Below are 15,282 nucleotides of genomic sequence, written 5' to 3' on the forward strand. Positions count from 1 at the left end.
TATAAGCTGCTAGGAGCAGCAGACCCTGAAACTCCCCACCACTGCCCTTCCTATATTCTGCTTAAAATTTGGTGGATGAACCTCATTCTCCCTTTAATTGCGAACAGAAATGTGTGACACTCCTTGAGTGTCAATGAATGCCTGATCCCTGCCTAACTCAGGAAATTCTTGCCATCTCTCCAGGTGCTCTCCTAAAAATGGTGCTCCGGGGAATGATCTCACAGAACTCAAGTCTTTACCATTTTATGGTATCAAATTTCTTAAGCTCATAGTGACAACAGTACGAGGATGGGGCTTTTGACCTATGGTCTCATACCTCCCTTCCTTCAGCATCCTCCCTAGACCCAGCCTTGAACCCTTTGTTTGGCATGAGGTAGGGCCTCAGTGCCTCAGTGGCATTCATAATTATTTTCTTTCCATGGTGAGGTTGGGAGAGAGTTGAGCTCTTCTCTAGAGGAGGGGCCCAGGTAAGGCTGAGAGGGGCCTCCGAGAAGCTCCTTCCTCCACAGCCCTCTCCCAGCAGCCACTGTTGTCCTTCACAAAGGCACCTCTGGCTCCTCCACTTCCTGTGATCCAAATGGGTGGTGAGAGGAGGAGACAAGGCTGCTCCTTAGGCCAAAATGACCTGGTGGTGGGCGTGGATGGCACAGAGGAGAAAGCAGTGGCTAGGAGTCAGGTGGAGATGATGTTTTGCTCCCTGAGGGCTCCAGGTCATCTTTGCTCTAATTTTGTTTTCATTTGTTTTCACAATCCTGGAGGGAGAACTCTCTTGAGGCTTGGGAAGGTGGACCCCAGCTGCAGAGAAACACAGGCCAAGACCCACACACCACAGCCCAGGTCTTGTGGGTGGACAGAAGTGGTTCTGATTCCCGTCTAGGAAGTCTCAGGGACACAGTTCAGGAGTAATCTACAGGAGAAGCTGAAGGACAGTGGAGTTATCTCCCTTGCTCCTTATCTCCCTTCCCCAGTGCCAGGCTTCCTCCTGGCTTCTTCCCAGAGGCCCTCTGGTCAAGAAGAACACATTAGCCAGGAAGACAGACACTCACCACCAGCCTTGGGCATAGGACAGTGGAGCTGACTTCTCTGGGAAGAGATTCGAGAGTCAGGGGGCCAGGGAGGCATCCCCCTTCCCAGCCGCTGGGTGTGGTTGACCTCCATGTCTTCCAACCAGTCCGGCCTCCACTCCCACAGGGGCAGGGAGAGGTTGGGGGTCAGGAAGATCTCATCCCGCGGGGAGGGAGGTGATGAGGCATCTGTCAGGGAGGGTAGAGGTGTCTGTGGGGGGTTGACCTTCAGCCCCTAGGGGCCAGTTTAGTACAGAAAGCTTAGGACCAGCTCAGGGCATGTACCCAGCCCTAAACATAACCTAGCCCCAACTCAGCCCTTCAGTCCCAGAGGCCACATCCCCAGGGGCCCGATCCATTTGTTTCTTTAGGGAGAAGTGATTGAACTGTTTCCTCCCAGCCCAGCTCTGGCCTTCTATCTGCACTCTCCCTTCACATCCCCATTCCCTGGGCATTCTTCTTCTGCCATCATGGCACTTCTGCCGTGGATAATCCTTGCCCTCCCATTTACCACAAGCCTGTTTTTTTTTTTTTTTTTTTTTTTTTTTTTTTTTTTTGTGGGGGCAAAGGGTAGAGTTAGGGTTAGTAAAATGGGGATGGGGGATCTGATGGTACATGTGGGGAAGGGACACCCAAGGAGCCAGGACCCTGTACTACCTTCTGCTGACATACAGATAAAGGTCCCACTCTGCCGGGAATGTCAGAGGTGAGCCCAGTGGCTCCTCAGCTCCAGCCATGGACAGAGCAGGACGATGGGATTGGAAGAGGATGGAGCAACCTTTCCTGGAGACTCAAGTCAGGGTAAGAGGGGAGTCCTAGAGGCAGGGAAACGGACCTACAGTTGGCTGCCTGTAGAATTGGACAATTTGGGCCAGGCTCAGTGGCTCATGCCTATAATCCCAACACTTTGAGAGGCTGAGGCAGGCAGATCACTTGAGGTCAGGAGTACAAAACCAGCCTGGCCAACATGGTGAAACCCTGTCTCTACTAAAAATACAAAAAAATTAGCTGGGTGTGGTGGTAGGTGCCTGTAATCCCAGCTACTGGGGAGGCTGAGGCAGGAGAATCTCTTGAACCTGGGAGGCAGAGGTTGCTGTGAGCTGAGATCATGCCACTGCCTGGGCAAACAAACAAAACAAAAACAAACAAAAACGAATTGGACAATTTGTCCTTGTTCTGTGGGTGACCTTGGGCAAGCTAATAAAACGATCTGACTTACAGTTTCCTCATTAGGATAAGAGAGATAAAGAATATTCCACATAGACTTTCAATATTAAATGTATGCAAAGCACTTATCATAGTGCCTGAGATACAACAATCATTCAATAAAACTAGTTGTTTTAACAACGATGACATGATAATGGTTGTTAGAAAGGCAAGGGGCATGAGTGAGGAGTGAGATGGGGAGACCTCACATACCTGTGAAGACGCAGTCTGCCTCCCTGGCCTCTAGACCAAAACCAAAGCTATCCACAGCCACTGCCAGGGCCCGGGCAAAGTGGGCATCAGCGAGGAAGGAGCCATCGGAGGAGCTGACAAGGCTGGCTCTGGCGCTGGCGGCGTTGTCCTCGGAGGCTGAGCCCCAACCATTGGCTAAGGAGCCCTCGCTGGGGGTGGGGGTGAGGCAGGGCCGAGGTGGGCACAGCAAGACTCCCCCCTCGGGCCCCACCCCTCCTCCGGTCCTGCCCATGTCCGTGAACTCTGAGGCTGTTGGGACGCTGATGTACCCATAGGTGGTGGGGGGTGAAGGAGCCCTTGGCATGGGAGAGATGCTGTTCCTAGGGAGAGGCAAAAGGTGAGACAGCAATGGTTTCGATGGGATGGAGGTTGTAGTAGCAGAAAAGCCCCAGTTGAGGAAGGGCGGAATGGGTGGAGAACTACAGCTTTTCTGTAGTTCTTTGGTTATCTCTCAAGCTACTCACCTGGGAGTCTCCTCACCCTCACTGAGTTCCAAGCACAGGGCTACCTCCTCAGGGGTCAGCACACTGTCTTGATCCTCCCCCAGGGATGACAGTGAAGAGCTGGACAGGCGACTGGAAGCTGGGCTGGGGCCAGAGAGGGAAGAGGCCTGGGGGCTAGAGGGACTGCAGGGGCTAAGGATGGGGATGGGGGCTGCTGGCAGCAGGATGGAGGAGGGAGCCTGTGGTGCCACTGGAGGCCTGATTGGGGTGAGAGAGTGATGGCACGGTGGTTAGCACAGCTCTTCAAGTCCTTTCCCCCTTCCCCAGCCTGTCCAATCCTGGCACACACTCCCCACACCCCCGCTCTCCCAGCCCTGCTTCCCGACCCCATGCCCTCTTACTGGGTCTGTTGACTCTGAGTCGGGGGAGTTTCATGAGGAAAGAGGGGTGCTGGAGGGAGAGGACGAGTAACCAGGTCTTTTGAGGAGCTGAGGAGTTTCGGTCCCAGGGCCCGCCAGGCAACCAGAGCTTGGGGCACAGCTCCTGGGGAACAGAAGCCTGGGTGTGAGAACAGTGGCATCCCATCTGCTCTGGAGCTCAGCCTGCCGGCCTGCCCACCAGCCCCCTTAGCTACCTGTCTGCTACTCCAGCAAACCCTCATCAGCCTCCTCAGGGATAGGAGGATGAGCCCATGGGAGGGGCCTGGGCTGGTGAGCCCCTGCACCCCTATACCCTATCTCACCCTTTCAGGGACCCCCTCTCACCTGGGCTTTGGGAAAGGTTCTTGGAGCCTCTATTTCCCAGCTCACAGGCCCGGAGCTCCAAGGGGTGGCTGCCCCGGAGCAGTGGGGAACTGTTGGCATGCTGCAGCTCTGCAAAGAAAGGGTTGGTGGTTGCGGGGCCCAGGATGGACTTTTCAGACCCCAGCTGCTGGCTCCATCTTCAGCCTTATTCAATTCAGCCTGCACGAGCCTGAACTCAGAGAAAAGAGGGGGAATCCCCCCGAATCCCCTCCACACCCCCATCTTCATCCAGCAGCTGTGATAGGGTAGAAGGAGCACTAGGCTTAGAGTCAAAAGACCTGCCCAGCTTAGCTGTGTGACCTCAGGGCAGTCCATGTACCTTTCTGAGTCTCAGTTTCACGTGTAAACAACCACTTCGAATGATGGTCTTGACAATTAAGTAAAAACAGATTGCACAAGTTCTTGGCCTTGATAGATGCTTTAAAAAACAACTTTCTTTTCCTTGACTGTATTCATTCCAATCTTCCTGATCTCTATACCCTCACATTGCTACTCTCATGAATTTTGGCTCAGTAAGAAAAATACTCCTTCTTTTCTTGGACAGAATCTATTAATTTCCATTTCTTACATTGCAAACATCTCACATGGCTCTGGATAGCCCTGCTCTGGGAAACTCGACTGTCTCTCGCTTGAAAGATGGGGTAGACTGTCAGGTTGAGCTGAGTGGGTAAGACAAAAACAGGGATCGACACACAATGTCGGCTGTGACACGAGACAGTCAGCTAATAGGAAGAGGAACTTCAGAGTGGGAAAACGTATTGGTCTATCCCAGGGAGGCAATGCCCTGCCCATAGCTATTCAATACTTTTTGTTGAATGAAAGAATGAATGTATATCAGAAATGTGGATATAACACACAGTGAGAAGAGTCACCTACAAGATGGAAGCTGTCATCTGGCCCACATGGGCAGTGGAGAGACAGGGCTCTGAGTGACCTTTCACAACAGAGAAGCTGGAAACTAAAGAGACAGCCCCAACTCTGTGCAGTGACCTGTGAGCATGCTTCTTGGTCAGGCCAGAATGCAAAAGGGATCTAAGTTTAAGCCAGAGAGGAATAGGGTAATAGAGGAAAGAGATTTTTCCAGGACTGCCAGGAACCTGAAGAACATCAGATAAAGGAGAAAAGAAACAGCCTTTAGATCAGTGTCCCATGATCAGAAGCCCAGATAGGAAAGGGTTTCCCTTCTTGGTGGACCAGGGACCAGGCAGGACCCTCAGGGTAGAGCTATCTAGTCAGTCACGTATCAGAGATCTGGGGGCCACTATGGGCAGCTTCAGAGCGGGGAAGTGAGCCAGGCTTTGGCATTGACCAAGACCCCATTTATGTACTAGTGGCCAGACCTTCTGATCCTTTGGGATGAAAACTCATCAATGACTAGACTCCCTCCATCAAAGTTTCCTTTGGTACTTTGGCTGTTTGGTTTTTATTGATTTTCTATAGCTTTCATATGACCCAGGTAGTCCTGGGAGCCAACTTCAGGGTTGGTGCACCAACTCTGCCATCATCAGCTTTGTCTTGTCTGGTGCCTGGCTTCTTGACTAAGCTCAGAAATGTGAGCACAAGTTGGTTGGCTGGTTTGAGTGGAAAGGGAAAGAAAACAGCCAGGCCTGGAAAAGGCCACTTTTATCCCAGCCTGTTTCACTTCCTCTAAGGGACCCTGTTAACAAAAGCCCTCCTCCTACGTTGCTGGGAGTTACTTGGACTTTAGTTTCAATTCTAATTGAATAAACTGTACAAGAAAAATGTTACCAAGGTGAAAGGTTGAAACTCATTGGTCAATTTGCAATAAATATTTGTTTGAATAAAATGATGAATGAATGAGGATATTCATTGCATATATCTGGCAAAGTGAGCAGAACTAAGAACCTGCTATGATGGATGAGAGACAGGAGACTGTAATTGTGAGGATATCAGCCCTGGAGAAGAAACCCCAACTAAGGCCAAATAATAAGAAAAAGGAGCAAGCAGGTCAAGGAGAGTGGGGGGCACTGGGAGAGCCTGCCACTTTTAGAAGAGGAAGAAACAGCAGTAGAATCAACTCCATGGCTCTGGAGAAGACCATAGCATGATCTTGCTGCTGCTCAGGTCCTGGGAGACAGAGGTAGAATATCTAGTGTCTATCAGCCAAGGAGTCGCTGCAGTTGACCTATCCTGGGGGCAGTGGTGAGATGGGGCTGGAGCGAGGAGAAACAAGGAGTGAAGTAAGGACCTAAACCACAGGCTAGGAAGCCTCATCTCAGAATTGGAACCCTTCTTAAGAACTGGCTGTAGAAAACCACTCACCTCTTTCCAGTAGCATTACTGTTCTAAGAGGGGCTATCCATTCCATTAAAGTTGGTGTAGTTCTCCCCGGGAAGGCTGTTTTTTAAATGAGACTATTCAACCTCTTTTTAGCTGGTGTTTCATTACCACCAAGGATTTATAATGCAATAGCTCTGAGGCAAAGCTGGTAAGAATGCCAGCTTCGCTGATATTTAGAGTCATAAAATTCTGGATATTGAACAAGCTGTTAATTATCTTAATCCATCTTTGTCTTATTAAAAGTTGGATTAAATCCACTTAAAAAAAAGACTTGGCTGTAGAACATTTGTTAGGTCTTACTAATTAGTACAGAAGACTCAAGAAGACAGCAGGTAGAGTGCAGGCCAATGTTCTGCAGGCCAGAAATAGGAAAAAAGACTCAAAGAGAGAACAGGATTTCCTGAGGGAGCTCCAGAGAGACTCAGAATCACCTTCAGAGGCAGACTATCCTGCCTTCAGATTTGAGTCCTGCAGCTAATTACTTGCAGAATTTTGAACCAGTAACTCAATCATTCTGACCCTCTTCCTGTCTGTACAATTAGAGAAATAGTAGCTAGCCAATCTATTGTGAGGATTAAATGAAATAATAAATATAAGTAAAGCACCTAGCATATAGTAATTGATCAAAAATGGAGGCTATACTTATTTTTCTCTGGAAAGTCAAAGAAGGCAGCTGGGAGTCAGGAGATAAACCTGTCCAGAAAGGAAATAGCCATTCCTCTCTGAGAAGTGAGTTGGGAGTTGGTGCCCAAGCACACCTGTACATAGTACACCAGGAGATGAGCTCATGGGACCCTGAGGCTTTGTGCCAGCACTGGTCACATTCCTCCAGGCTCTAGCATTACTTATATGCTAGTCAACACTTTCGTTAGACAGGCCCTGAGCCCTTAGAAGTCAAGGGCTGTGTCTGACGTCTCTTGTGTTCCCCATGTCTGGCATGCAGTGGTGCTTATTAAATGTTTGCTGAGTTGAATTGAATGCAGCATTAGGGCTCACTGCTGGTGTAGCCAAACTGAAACAAGAGCACAGTGCAAAAAGCTGAGGCTATTGCACCCCTAGCTGAGCGCTCTGGTGGTAGGAGAAAGAGGTCTTTTATCTACCTGGAGAGGAGAATGGAAGGAGGGTGTGGAGGTTGCACCCCCCTCCAGGATTTGAGGCCTTGTTCCCATCACATTCCCATTCCTGGGCCCGCCTACCACCAGCTCAGTCTATGTCTATTCTCCCCTTCCTTACCCTGCTTCTTTTTGGCCTTCTGAGCCTCTGCAGGGGCCAGAGACAAGTGGGGAGAAGAGAGTCCCCTGCGGCTGCAGAGGCTGTCTGAGCTGGAACAGGGGCTGGAGAGCTGGGCCAGCTGGGGTGGGAGGCGCCTGACAGCTGGGACCTGGGGACTTGGCCTGGCTGGGGTACTGGAGGGCAGCTCAGCGATGAGGGAGCCATAAAAAGTGCTGGTGTCTGGAAGCAGGGGCACGCCGGGGCTTCGGGAGTCCCAGGAGAGCACTGTGATATAAATGACAGGAGGAATTATGGTGAGCATGTCCCGCTTTCCATCCCTGAGATCACTGCCCCCAGCTAGGCCCTTGCCCCCACTGAGCACGCTCACAGGAGCGACGACAGTCTAGTGGGTCTCGGGCGTCCGCCCCCAGCCGACTGCTGAGGCTGCTGCTGCTGCTCAGGTCCCGAGAGCCAGAGGTGGAACGCCAAGTGTCTGCCAACCACTGGGAGTCACTGTGATCCATCCTGGGGCAGTGGAGGGAGGGGGTGAGGCCGGGAGAAACAGGGAGAAGTGAGAACCTTACTGGCCAAGACCTCCTGTTCAGAGGCAGCAGAAGAGGGCAAGGAGATGGTGGTATTGGCTTTATCCCTACTACTGCTTTTCAGCTTTTCACAGACTCCTTGAGATCTCTGACCTGGTCCCCCAAAGTCAGCACCCCTTTCTATTCCTGGATGAGGGGAAATCCTAGTCACCCAGAGCTGGGAGGTAGTAATGACAGACAGCTATGTATGCTGAGGTAAAAAGAAGACCTGAAGACAAATTTGGTTTGACAATCTCTATCTGCCACAGCTTAGCTTGGGTAAGTATATCTGTTGTACTTGGGTAAGTATATCCTCTCTAAGCCCCAGTTTTCTCATCTGTAAAATGGTAGCAATAAGGCCTTCCACACTCAAGACTGATGGTCTGAGTTTATATGAGGAAATGTGAGATCACTCAGCTGGCAGAGCGGGAGCTTCCTCCATGGACATTGGCCTCTGCCTGCCTGAGTGATCCTTCAAGAACGGGGATCTGAGCAAGGAGCTTCTCTGCATAAGACCTTCAATGGCCCCTCACTTACCACGACACAGCCCATGTACCTAGCACGGCTAACAGGACCCTCCTTGGTCTGGCTTCCAGCTCCCTAACTATATCCTTTGCTCTGACCCATCTCATGCCCTATACCCGAGCCAGAACAAATGGTTTGTCTTTCCCTGTGGACATAGCAGGCTATTACTTGCTGCTTCATTGCTCTTCTCTCCATCCCCTTCTTACTGTCAGGGTAATGTGGAATCTTCTTTCTCCTATGTTTTTCCACATTGACACCCTCCATGTGTCTTGTACCCGCTTCTGCGTGGCCAGTACACGATTGCATTCATATCCGCTCATGCCTGTCTCTGCCTATACTGAGAGATCCTGGCAGGTGGAGGCTATTCCAAAGGAATGAATGAACCAAAGATCAGAATGGAATCTCCCTCAAGGACAGAGCAGAAGATCCCAGGGAAGCCACAGAAAGCTTAGGGCAGAGCAGACAAAGCCAGGAGATAGCTGGAAGAAAGAAGCCAGTGAGCTCAGAAAACTCAGAATACAACACCATCTGGCTTGGACCCCTGCTCTGGGCTGAGGACCTGACAGTGAAATGGCAGCTGTAGGCCTGGATATGCTGGCACATAGTAGGTGCTCAATAACTTCTGCGGAGAGATGCAGACCTGGAGTGGGAAGCCTCCCAGAGGAGATCTAGTGAAATAAAGAGCCAAGAAGGCAGACAGAGAGATGAGGCAGTTACTTAGTACAAAACTCAGACAACGGGAGCAAGAAGGATGTGTTCTCTATCAGCATGATGTCCCCAAACTGCAGACTTATTCTGGCAGCCAAATATACTGGAAGCAGAAGGGCCTATGGGCAGATCCCGTTTTTGAGAACAGTGAGGAAGAATCTATGATGTAGGCACTGAACACCCTCTGCTGGGGCTGTGGGTGGATTATGATGCAGGCACAATGGCTCAGTGAGAGAATTACTGAGTGCAGAGGCACTACTTGGTAGACCATGGGTGCACACAGAAGATGAGACATTTGAGCTGATCATCTCATGCTGATTATTCTCCACTAGCAGGGTGAGGCAGCAGGAGAGGTGGGGTGACAAGAGTCCTGGATTGGGGGTTTAGAAGGTTTTATGAGTTTCAGTTTACTAGTCTGTCAAGTGGTGTGATAGGAATATTAATGACAGAGAAATGAACTATCAGTTGGAGTTACAGGAGAGATTCATGTACGAGGGTCCCAAACTTCCTGGCAGGTAGACTAGTACTCCATTCTTCTCTGTTGCAGCCCCACTGTCCCTTGCCACCCGCCCTTACTTCAGACCTCCCCTTTCACCTCTCACCTGTGTTTTAGGATGGCATCCTCACTGGTATATCTGTACAGACCTGGGAGAAGGCAGGAGGAAGGCTAAATCCAGAGGCTGGATCACCTGGCCAGAGATCCAAAGCCCCTGCACCATTCTGGCTGGATGCTGCGGAGGCCTGTATACATGTGGGTCCTCCTCAGACTCTCACCTGGGCCCAGGTGCGCCCCAGCTCGGCGCCGGCGCTGGATACACACAGCGGTGCCCAGAAGCAGCAGCCAGAGCACAACACCACAGGTGGCAATGACCTCAGGCCGCTTCAAGGTGGCCCTCAGCTGCTCCAGGGTCCAGGGACCACGCCCACTGGGTTCTCGGGCGGCTCGCTCCATGGCCTGCTCTGTATGGGATGCAGAGCTCAGGGGGAGGGGGAGTGGAGGCATTGAGGGCCTGGCAGGCAAGGGGGAAGAGCCGGAAGTGTGAGGCGGGAGCAGGGAGAGAGGAAGGCGGGATGCAGGCTGAAGGGCAGGGTGGGCCTGTGGGCACTGCCCTCACCTAAAAGGAAGCAGACAGGGCTACTGGGCTCCCCAGCTCCAGCACCAGTGACTGCAGCCACTTGCACGCAGTAGGAGCCTGGCATGTGGGTGGCGATTTCCAGCTGGGTCTGCTCACCAACTACAGTCCAGTTGGCTGGTGGCAGTGACGTGTTGCCCAGGCTCCAGACCTGAGGCACAAGCAGAAGTGAACAGCTGCCCCAGGCACCATCCCAGAAGCTAAGCCCTTTATCTGCAGATCAGACTCCGGGGATGTGGTTATTCTGCCCTACCATCCAGTTGGGGAATGCACCCAATTTCCTGTTCCTCTCCTATTCTCTCTACCAAGTGAGAGATACCTCTCTCTAGATCAACAGTAGAAGGGCAAGAGCAATCTGCTAAAATACATGTAACATAGCAGTTCTCAAACAACAGCATGCTTCCAAGTCACCTGGGGGGCCTGCTAAAGCACAGTTTGCCAGGCCCATCTCTGAGTTTCTGATTTATTAGGCCTGGGAAAGGATCTGAGGGTTTGTATTCCTAACAAGGTCCTGGGTGAGGCTGATGTTGCTGCTCTAGAAGTCAAACTTTGAGCACCACACCCTTACTCACAGCCTGGTTTGATCTACTCTGTTTCTTATTCCTGTGGCCTTAACCCCACTTTCCATGTCTGTAAACTGGGGATAATACCCCAGGGTAGACTGTGAGGTGAGATGGGATCATGGAGGTCAAGTTCTTGGCAGGGTCTGGCAGACAGTGGGTCCTTGCTCAGCAAAAGCAGGTTTCCTTTGCTTCTCTGCCCAGGTACCTTTCTCAGTGCCCAGAGCAGGGGTATGCAGAACTCCACAGAAAAGAAATGTCCTGGCAGCACTAGGAAGGGCTATGTCAGCTTGTGGGGGGTACCTGGTAGCCACGGATGATGCCATTGTGGTTTTCAGCAGGTGGTGGGACCCAGCTCACAAGGACACTGCCATTGCCAGGTTTTAGGGTCACCTCCTGGGGTGGGGCACTGGGCACTGGAGGGGTGGAAGAGAGGCTATGAGGGGCCCTGAGGGAGAGGAGTCTAGGGAAAGGAGCTGGGATGGGGAACAGAGTCAGAACCCCACCAAGGAGACAAGAAGCCTCTTGAAGCTCTGCTGTCCTGGCCAGGGCAGAAGGGAGTCCCAGGGTAGGACCCATAATCTCCCCCCAAGAGTGAAGCAGAACAGTCCAGGCGCCCCCAAATAAGAAGGAGCCAGAGAGGATATTGTTGGGTTCTGAAGGGATCAGGCCCTGACCTTTTTCCGGCAGCCTCAGGAGCAGCACGTTGCTGTCAGGGCCTCTAGCCCGGCCAGAGGATGGTCTCACTTTGAACTCGTAGTCTTGGCCCCAGTGGAGGCCTCCAAGCTCTGCACTCTGCCAGCCGGCCAGCAGTTCCTCTGCCCACGGAGCTCCCTGGCCTCCCGGGGCAGTCTGGGTCCTGAACAAGGCCGTGTAAGACTGGGCAGGTGCAGCAGGGCCGCTCACCTGGGAAGGAGTTTCGAGGAAGGGTGAGGGGTCAGAGAGCTCAGGAACGCCCTCTCTCGAGCTCTGGATTGGCTTTCACCCTTAGCACCTGGCCTTCACCTTCCAGCTGAGCCACACCGCTGGTCCAGGCTTGGGGCCCTTTGCGGGATCCGGGTTCAGCAGTGTCACATTTTCCAGCTGAATTCGCACAGCCAGAAGCTCCACAGGCTCCGTGTAGTCCTGGGGCTCTGTGGGGAGGGTAGGGCTGGGCTGGGGCTTACAGGCCCGAGTCACAGAACTGAGGCGTGGAACATCCCTCAGCCAGGGAGAACCCCAGGGAACCCAAACTCCCAGAGTCTCCAGGTCTTCAGCATTCCGATTTCTACTCGAGCAGGGGGGAGCCTCCCGCTACATGAGACCCCCAGCACTTTGACCCTGACCCCACATACCCTAACCCCAGCCCAAACCAGCACACACCACCCTAACTGGAGCCTGCAGCCTGGCTCTGATTTTAGCCCACCCCCGCCCTTACCCTGGATGGAAACCCGGGCTGCACGGCTCTCCCTGTGTCCTGCGCTGTTGGTGGCCACACACATGTAGATCCCTGCGTCACTCTTCTCTGCTCTTGCCATCAGCAGGGACCCCCCGGACACCTGTCAGGGCCAGGTTCACTGTGAAGTCTCCTATGTGGGGAGGGGCTCTGAGCTGGGGGGAAGTTTGAGGCCCGCCTGCTCTCCCCTCCTCAAATTCTACCGGAGGATGCGGGGCTGGACAGCAGGTCAGTCCCTCAGAGTGTACCCAGGTCTGCCCAGGCCAGGATGAAGTGTGGGGGAGGGGGCCACACTTACCGTGTGCCTTCCGGGCTGGAGGGCCAGGGGTTTCCCATCTTTCCACCATGAGATTGTGGGCTCTGGATGGCCCCAGGGTGGCCCACATTCCAGAGTTACCTGCTCACCCACCACAGCCACCATGTCCTGAGGCTGGATCTGGAAATCCTCCCGGAGGACTGTGGGGAGGATGGAAGGTGACACGGAGCAGGGCCCCGGCCTCTTCTCCCTCCCTTATCACTCTTGCCCCCTTCTGCTTTGCCCACCTTCCTGGCCTCCCACTTCGGACCAGCCCCAGCCCAGCTTGCCCTCCCAAGCCTTCCAGCCCAGGCCTCTGCTCACAGGTATCCCACTGACCTCTCAGATGTTCCCCTGAACATTCAACTCATGTCGCCACCCAGGTTTGCCCCACCCTGAAGCTCCCCTCCCAGGCCTCACCAGCCACAGACAGCCGAGCGCCTCTGCTGACTGCTGTGCCAAGCCGGTTGCTGGCCTCACACGTGTAGATACCCAGGTCTGTGGACAGGGCCTGGCCATCGTGGGCATGTCCCCGGGCAGGGGGCTGCAGCAGCAGAAGGGTCCCATCAGGCAGGAGGTGGTGTGGGTCTGGGGTCACCATGCTCAGGGGCTGCCCGTTTAGCAGCCAGCGGATGGTGGGAGGTGGCTGGCCTGAGGCTCGGCAGCTCATCCTGGCAGGGCCAGGGCCCTGGAACAGCTGGTCCTGGGGGTGGACTAGGATCTGGGGCGGAGAGTCCTGAGCCATGCCTCCTGGGAGGGAAAGGGAGCAGAGCCCGGTCTGATCACCAGCAACACCCCAAATTCCTGGCCCACCCCTTATCTGTCTTCTCTTGTGGGCAAGTTTGCCATAAAACCTGTAATCTGAATTACTAAAGTTTGCCTCCCAAAGAACAAGCTAGCTAGGAGGAGAGAGGGCCAGCATGCACGGCATCCAGGCCAGGGCTCGCACAGCATGTTCGCGCTCTCTCTCGCTCGCTTGCTTGCTTGCTTGCTTGCTTGCTTTCTTTCTTTCTTTCTTTCTTTCTTTCTCTCTCTCTCTTTCTCTTCTCTCTCTGTTGTGTGCACACATGCACAAACACACATACACTTAACACACACTAATCATCATCATCATCATCATCCTCCTCATCTCTGGTCCCCCCACTGCAAAAGGGAAGCAAGCGGTCAGCAGGCCTCCTCTGCCCTGAGCAGGCCTTGGATGGAGGGAGCATGGGCCGGGAGAGGGAGAGCAACTCACCCATGATGAGCAGGAGCAGCAGAGACAAGGAACACCTGCCCCCCCGGAGGCTCTCTCCTCCAGAGCCCATGGCTACTCTCAGCCCTTTGTCCTTGTCCCGAGCACTTTGTCCTGCTGCTCTGAGCTCACAGGGAAGAGGGAAGGAGGGGCGGGGTGGGCTGGTGGTGGTTGTTTGTGACCGAGACTCTGCCCCAGGAGGGAAGCGGCTTTGAGGAAACCGATGCTTCCTGCCTGGCCCTCAGTGACTTGGAGAACTGGGAGGAGACCAGAGGCGAGAAACTCTCTGACCTCGACCCTTTAGCTATAACCCCCGACCCTAACTTCAGCGCTAAGCTTTATCTCATGATCTAGTCGGGGATTTCTTACAGGGTATCCCTACACTAACCATAACTCCAATCAGAGCCTTAATCCTCTATTTAAATCTTATCCCTGGATCCCAATCCTTATCCCTTTGCCACCTGCTAGAGAGGAATGAAAACCCCAGGAGTCTCAGGACACAGCAAGAAGCTGAGGACAGAGGGCAGTGGGGCTGCAGGTTGGGGAGGCTGAGTGAAGTGGAGCAGGGGTGGATTGTAACGCCCTGGTCCATTTCCCCAGGGCAGATGGACCAGGAGGTGGGGTAGGGTGGGAGACAGGAAGGACTCAGAGAGTCTGGGACAAGCTGGGAGGTTACCACAGGGTGTGTCCATATTCAGCTCAGAGATGGATGAAATAAGCTTCTGTGGAGACCTTGGGCAAGTCAGTTTCCTTCTCTGTAAAATGGAAATAATAATAGTAGTTCCTACCTTGAGGGATAAAGTAATGATGAAACACGTAAAGCATAAAACCACTGGCATCCAGTGCCTGACTCATTATGAGTGATCCACAAAGCTGAGCCAACACTGTGTATTTATTTTTAGGCCCATCCCATCACTGAAACTATTGGAGGATCCTCGGCAGGAGTATTTTTCAGGCCCTGGAAAGGTGGTTGGAGTAAAAGACCTTTTAAGAGTCTTTCCAGTCCCGAGACCCTGTGTCCATATCTGTGGCAGGCAGGCCTTGCAGGTTTTGAGCCTACAATGTCAGCTCTTGCCCACTGCCCCCTTTCCCTCACAACCTAGACAGAGGCCACACTCCCCTCTCAGATCCCAGCTCGTGTTTACCGGTCTCTTCCTTCCAAATCTGGAATCTCAGCCATTTCCTGGAGCTGTTCCCGGAAGGCCAAGACCAGGCTCTGGGGCTCAGCGGAAGAGTATCCAGCCTTTGTTCCCAGTTGTTCCTGGCCGGCTTCTCTGCAGGGCCCCTAACCCAGCTGACGCCCTCCCTTCCTCCCCCTTCCCATCCTGGCTTCCGTGCCAGCCACAGCCTAACAGCCTGTCAAGTAGAAGGCTCCTTCACTCCTCCTCTTTCCTCTCAAACTCAGACCAAGACTGACAAAGACAGAATTGGAGCAAGGAAACACCATGGTCTCTACAAACTGGGGAGTTTGCAGAGGCCAAAGAATAGGCAGAGTGAAAGTCATAGAGCGGCAGAGCTGGAAGGATAGGA

The 15,282-nt window shown here is 53.1% G+C and overlaps 1 protein-coding gene across 3 annotated transcripts; it reads right to left on the minus strand.

Annotated features, from left to right (window-relative positions):
• Window positions 1-227: 227 nt before the first annotated feature.
• ROBO4 (roundabout guidance receptor 4) lies at window positions 228-15,021 on the minus strand. Of its 3 annotated transcripts, none has more exons than XM_055273601.2 (18): window positions 13,756-15,019; window positions 12,939-13,268; window positions 12,522-12,679; window positions 12,206-12,326; window positions 11,794-11,921; window positions 11,466-11,694; window positions 11,092-11,204; window positions 10,211-10,379; window positions 9,870-10,055; window positions 9,698-9,740; window positions 7,670-7,806; window positions 7,303-7,566; window positions 3,730-3,837; window positions 3,367-3,508; window positions 2,987-3,223; window positions 2,484-2,842; window positions 1,047-1,253; window positions 228-919 (listed from the first exon to the last, which is right to left on the minus strand). In XM_055273601.2, the coding sequence occupies exons 1-18, from the start codon at window positions 13,823-13,825 to the stop codon at window positions 897-899; spliced, it is 3,024 nt and encodes a 1,007-aa protein (XP_055129576.1). In that variant the 5' UTR covers window positions 13,826-15,019; the 3' UTR covers window positions 228-896. The 3 variants fall into 3 exon arrangements, with proteins under 3 accessions (XP_055129576.1, XP_055129574.1, XP_063491666.1); XM_055273599.2 differs by having other exon boundaries at window positions 14,429-15,017; XM_063635596.1 differs by lacking the exons at window positions 228-919; window positions 1,047-1,253 and adding an exon at window positions 1,260-1,879 and having other exon boundaries at window positions 14,429-15,021.
• Between the last annotated feature and the right edge of the window lie 261 nt (window positions 15,022-15,282).

This window comes from Symphalangus syndactylus, chromosome 3 (genome assembly GCF_028878055.3).
Source record: "Symphalangus syndactylus isolate Jambi chromosome 3, NHGRI_mSymSyn1-v2.1_pri, whole genome shotgun sequence".
In the NCBI taxonomy this organism is placed as follows: domain Eukaryota; kingdom Metazoa; phylum Chordata; class Mammalia; order Primates; family Hylobatidae; genus Symphalangus; species Symphalangus syndactylus.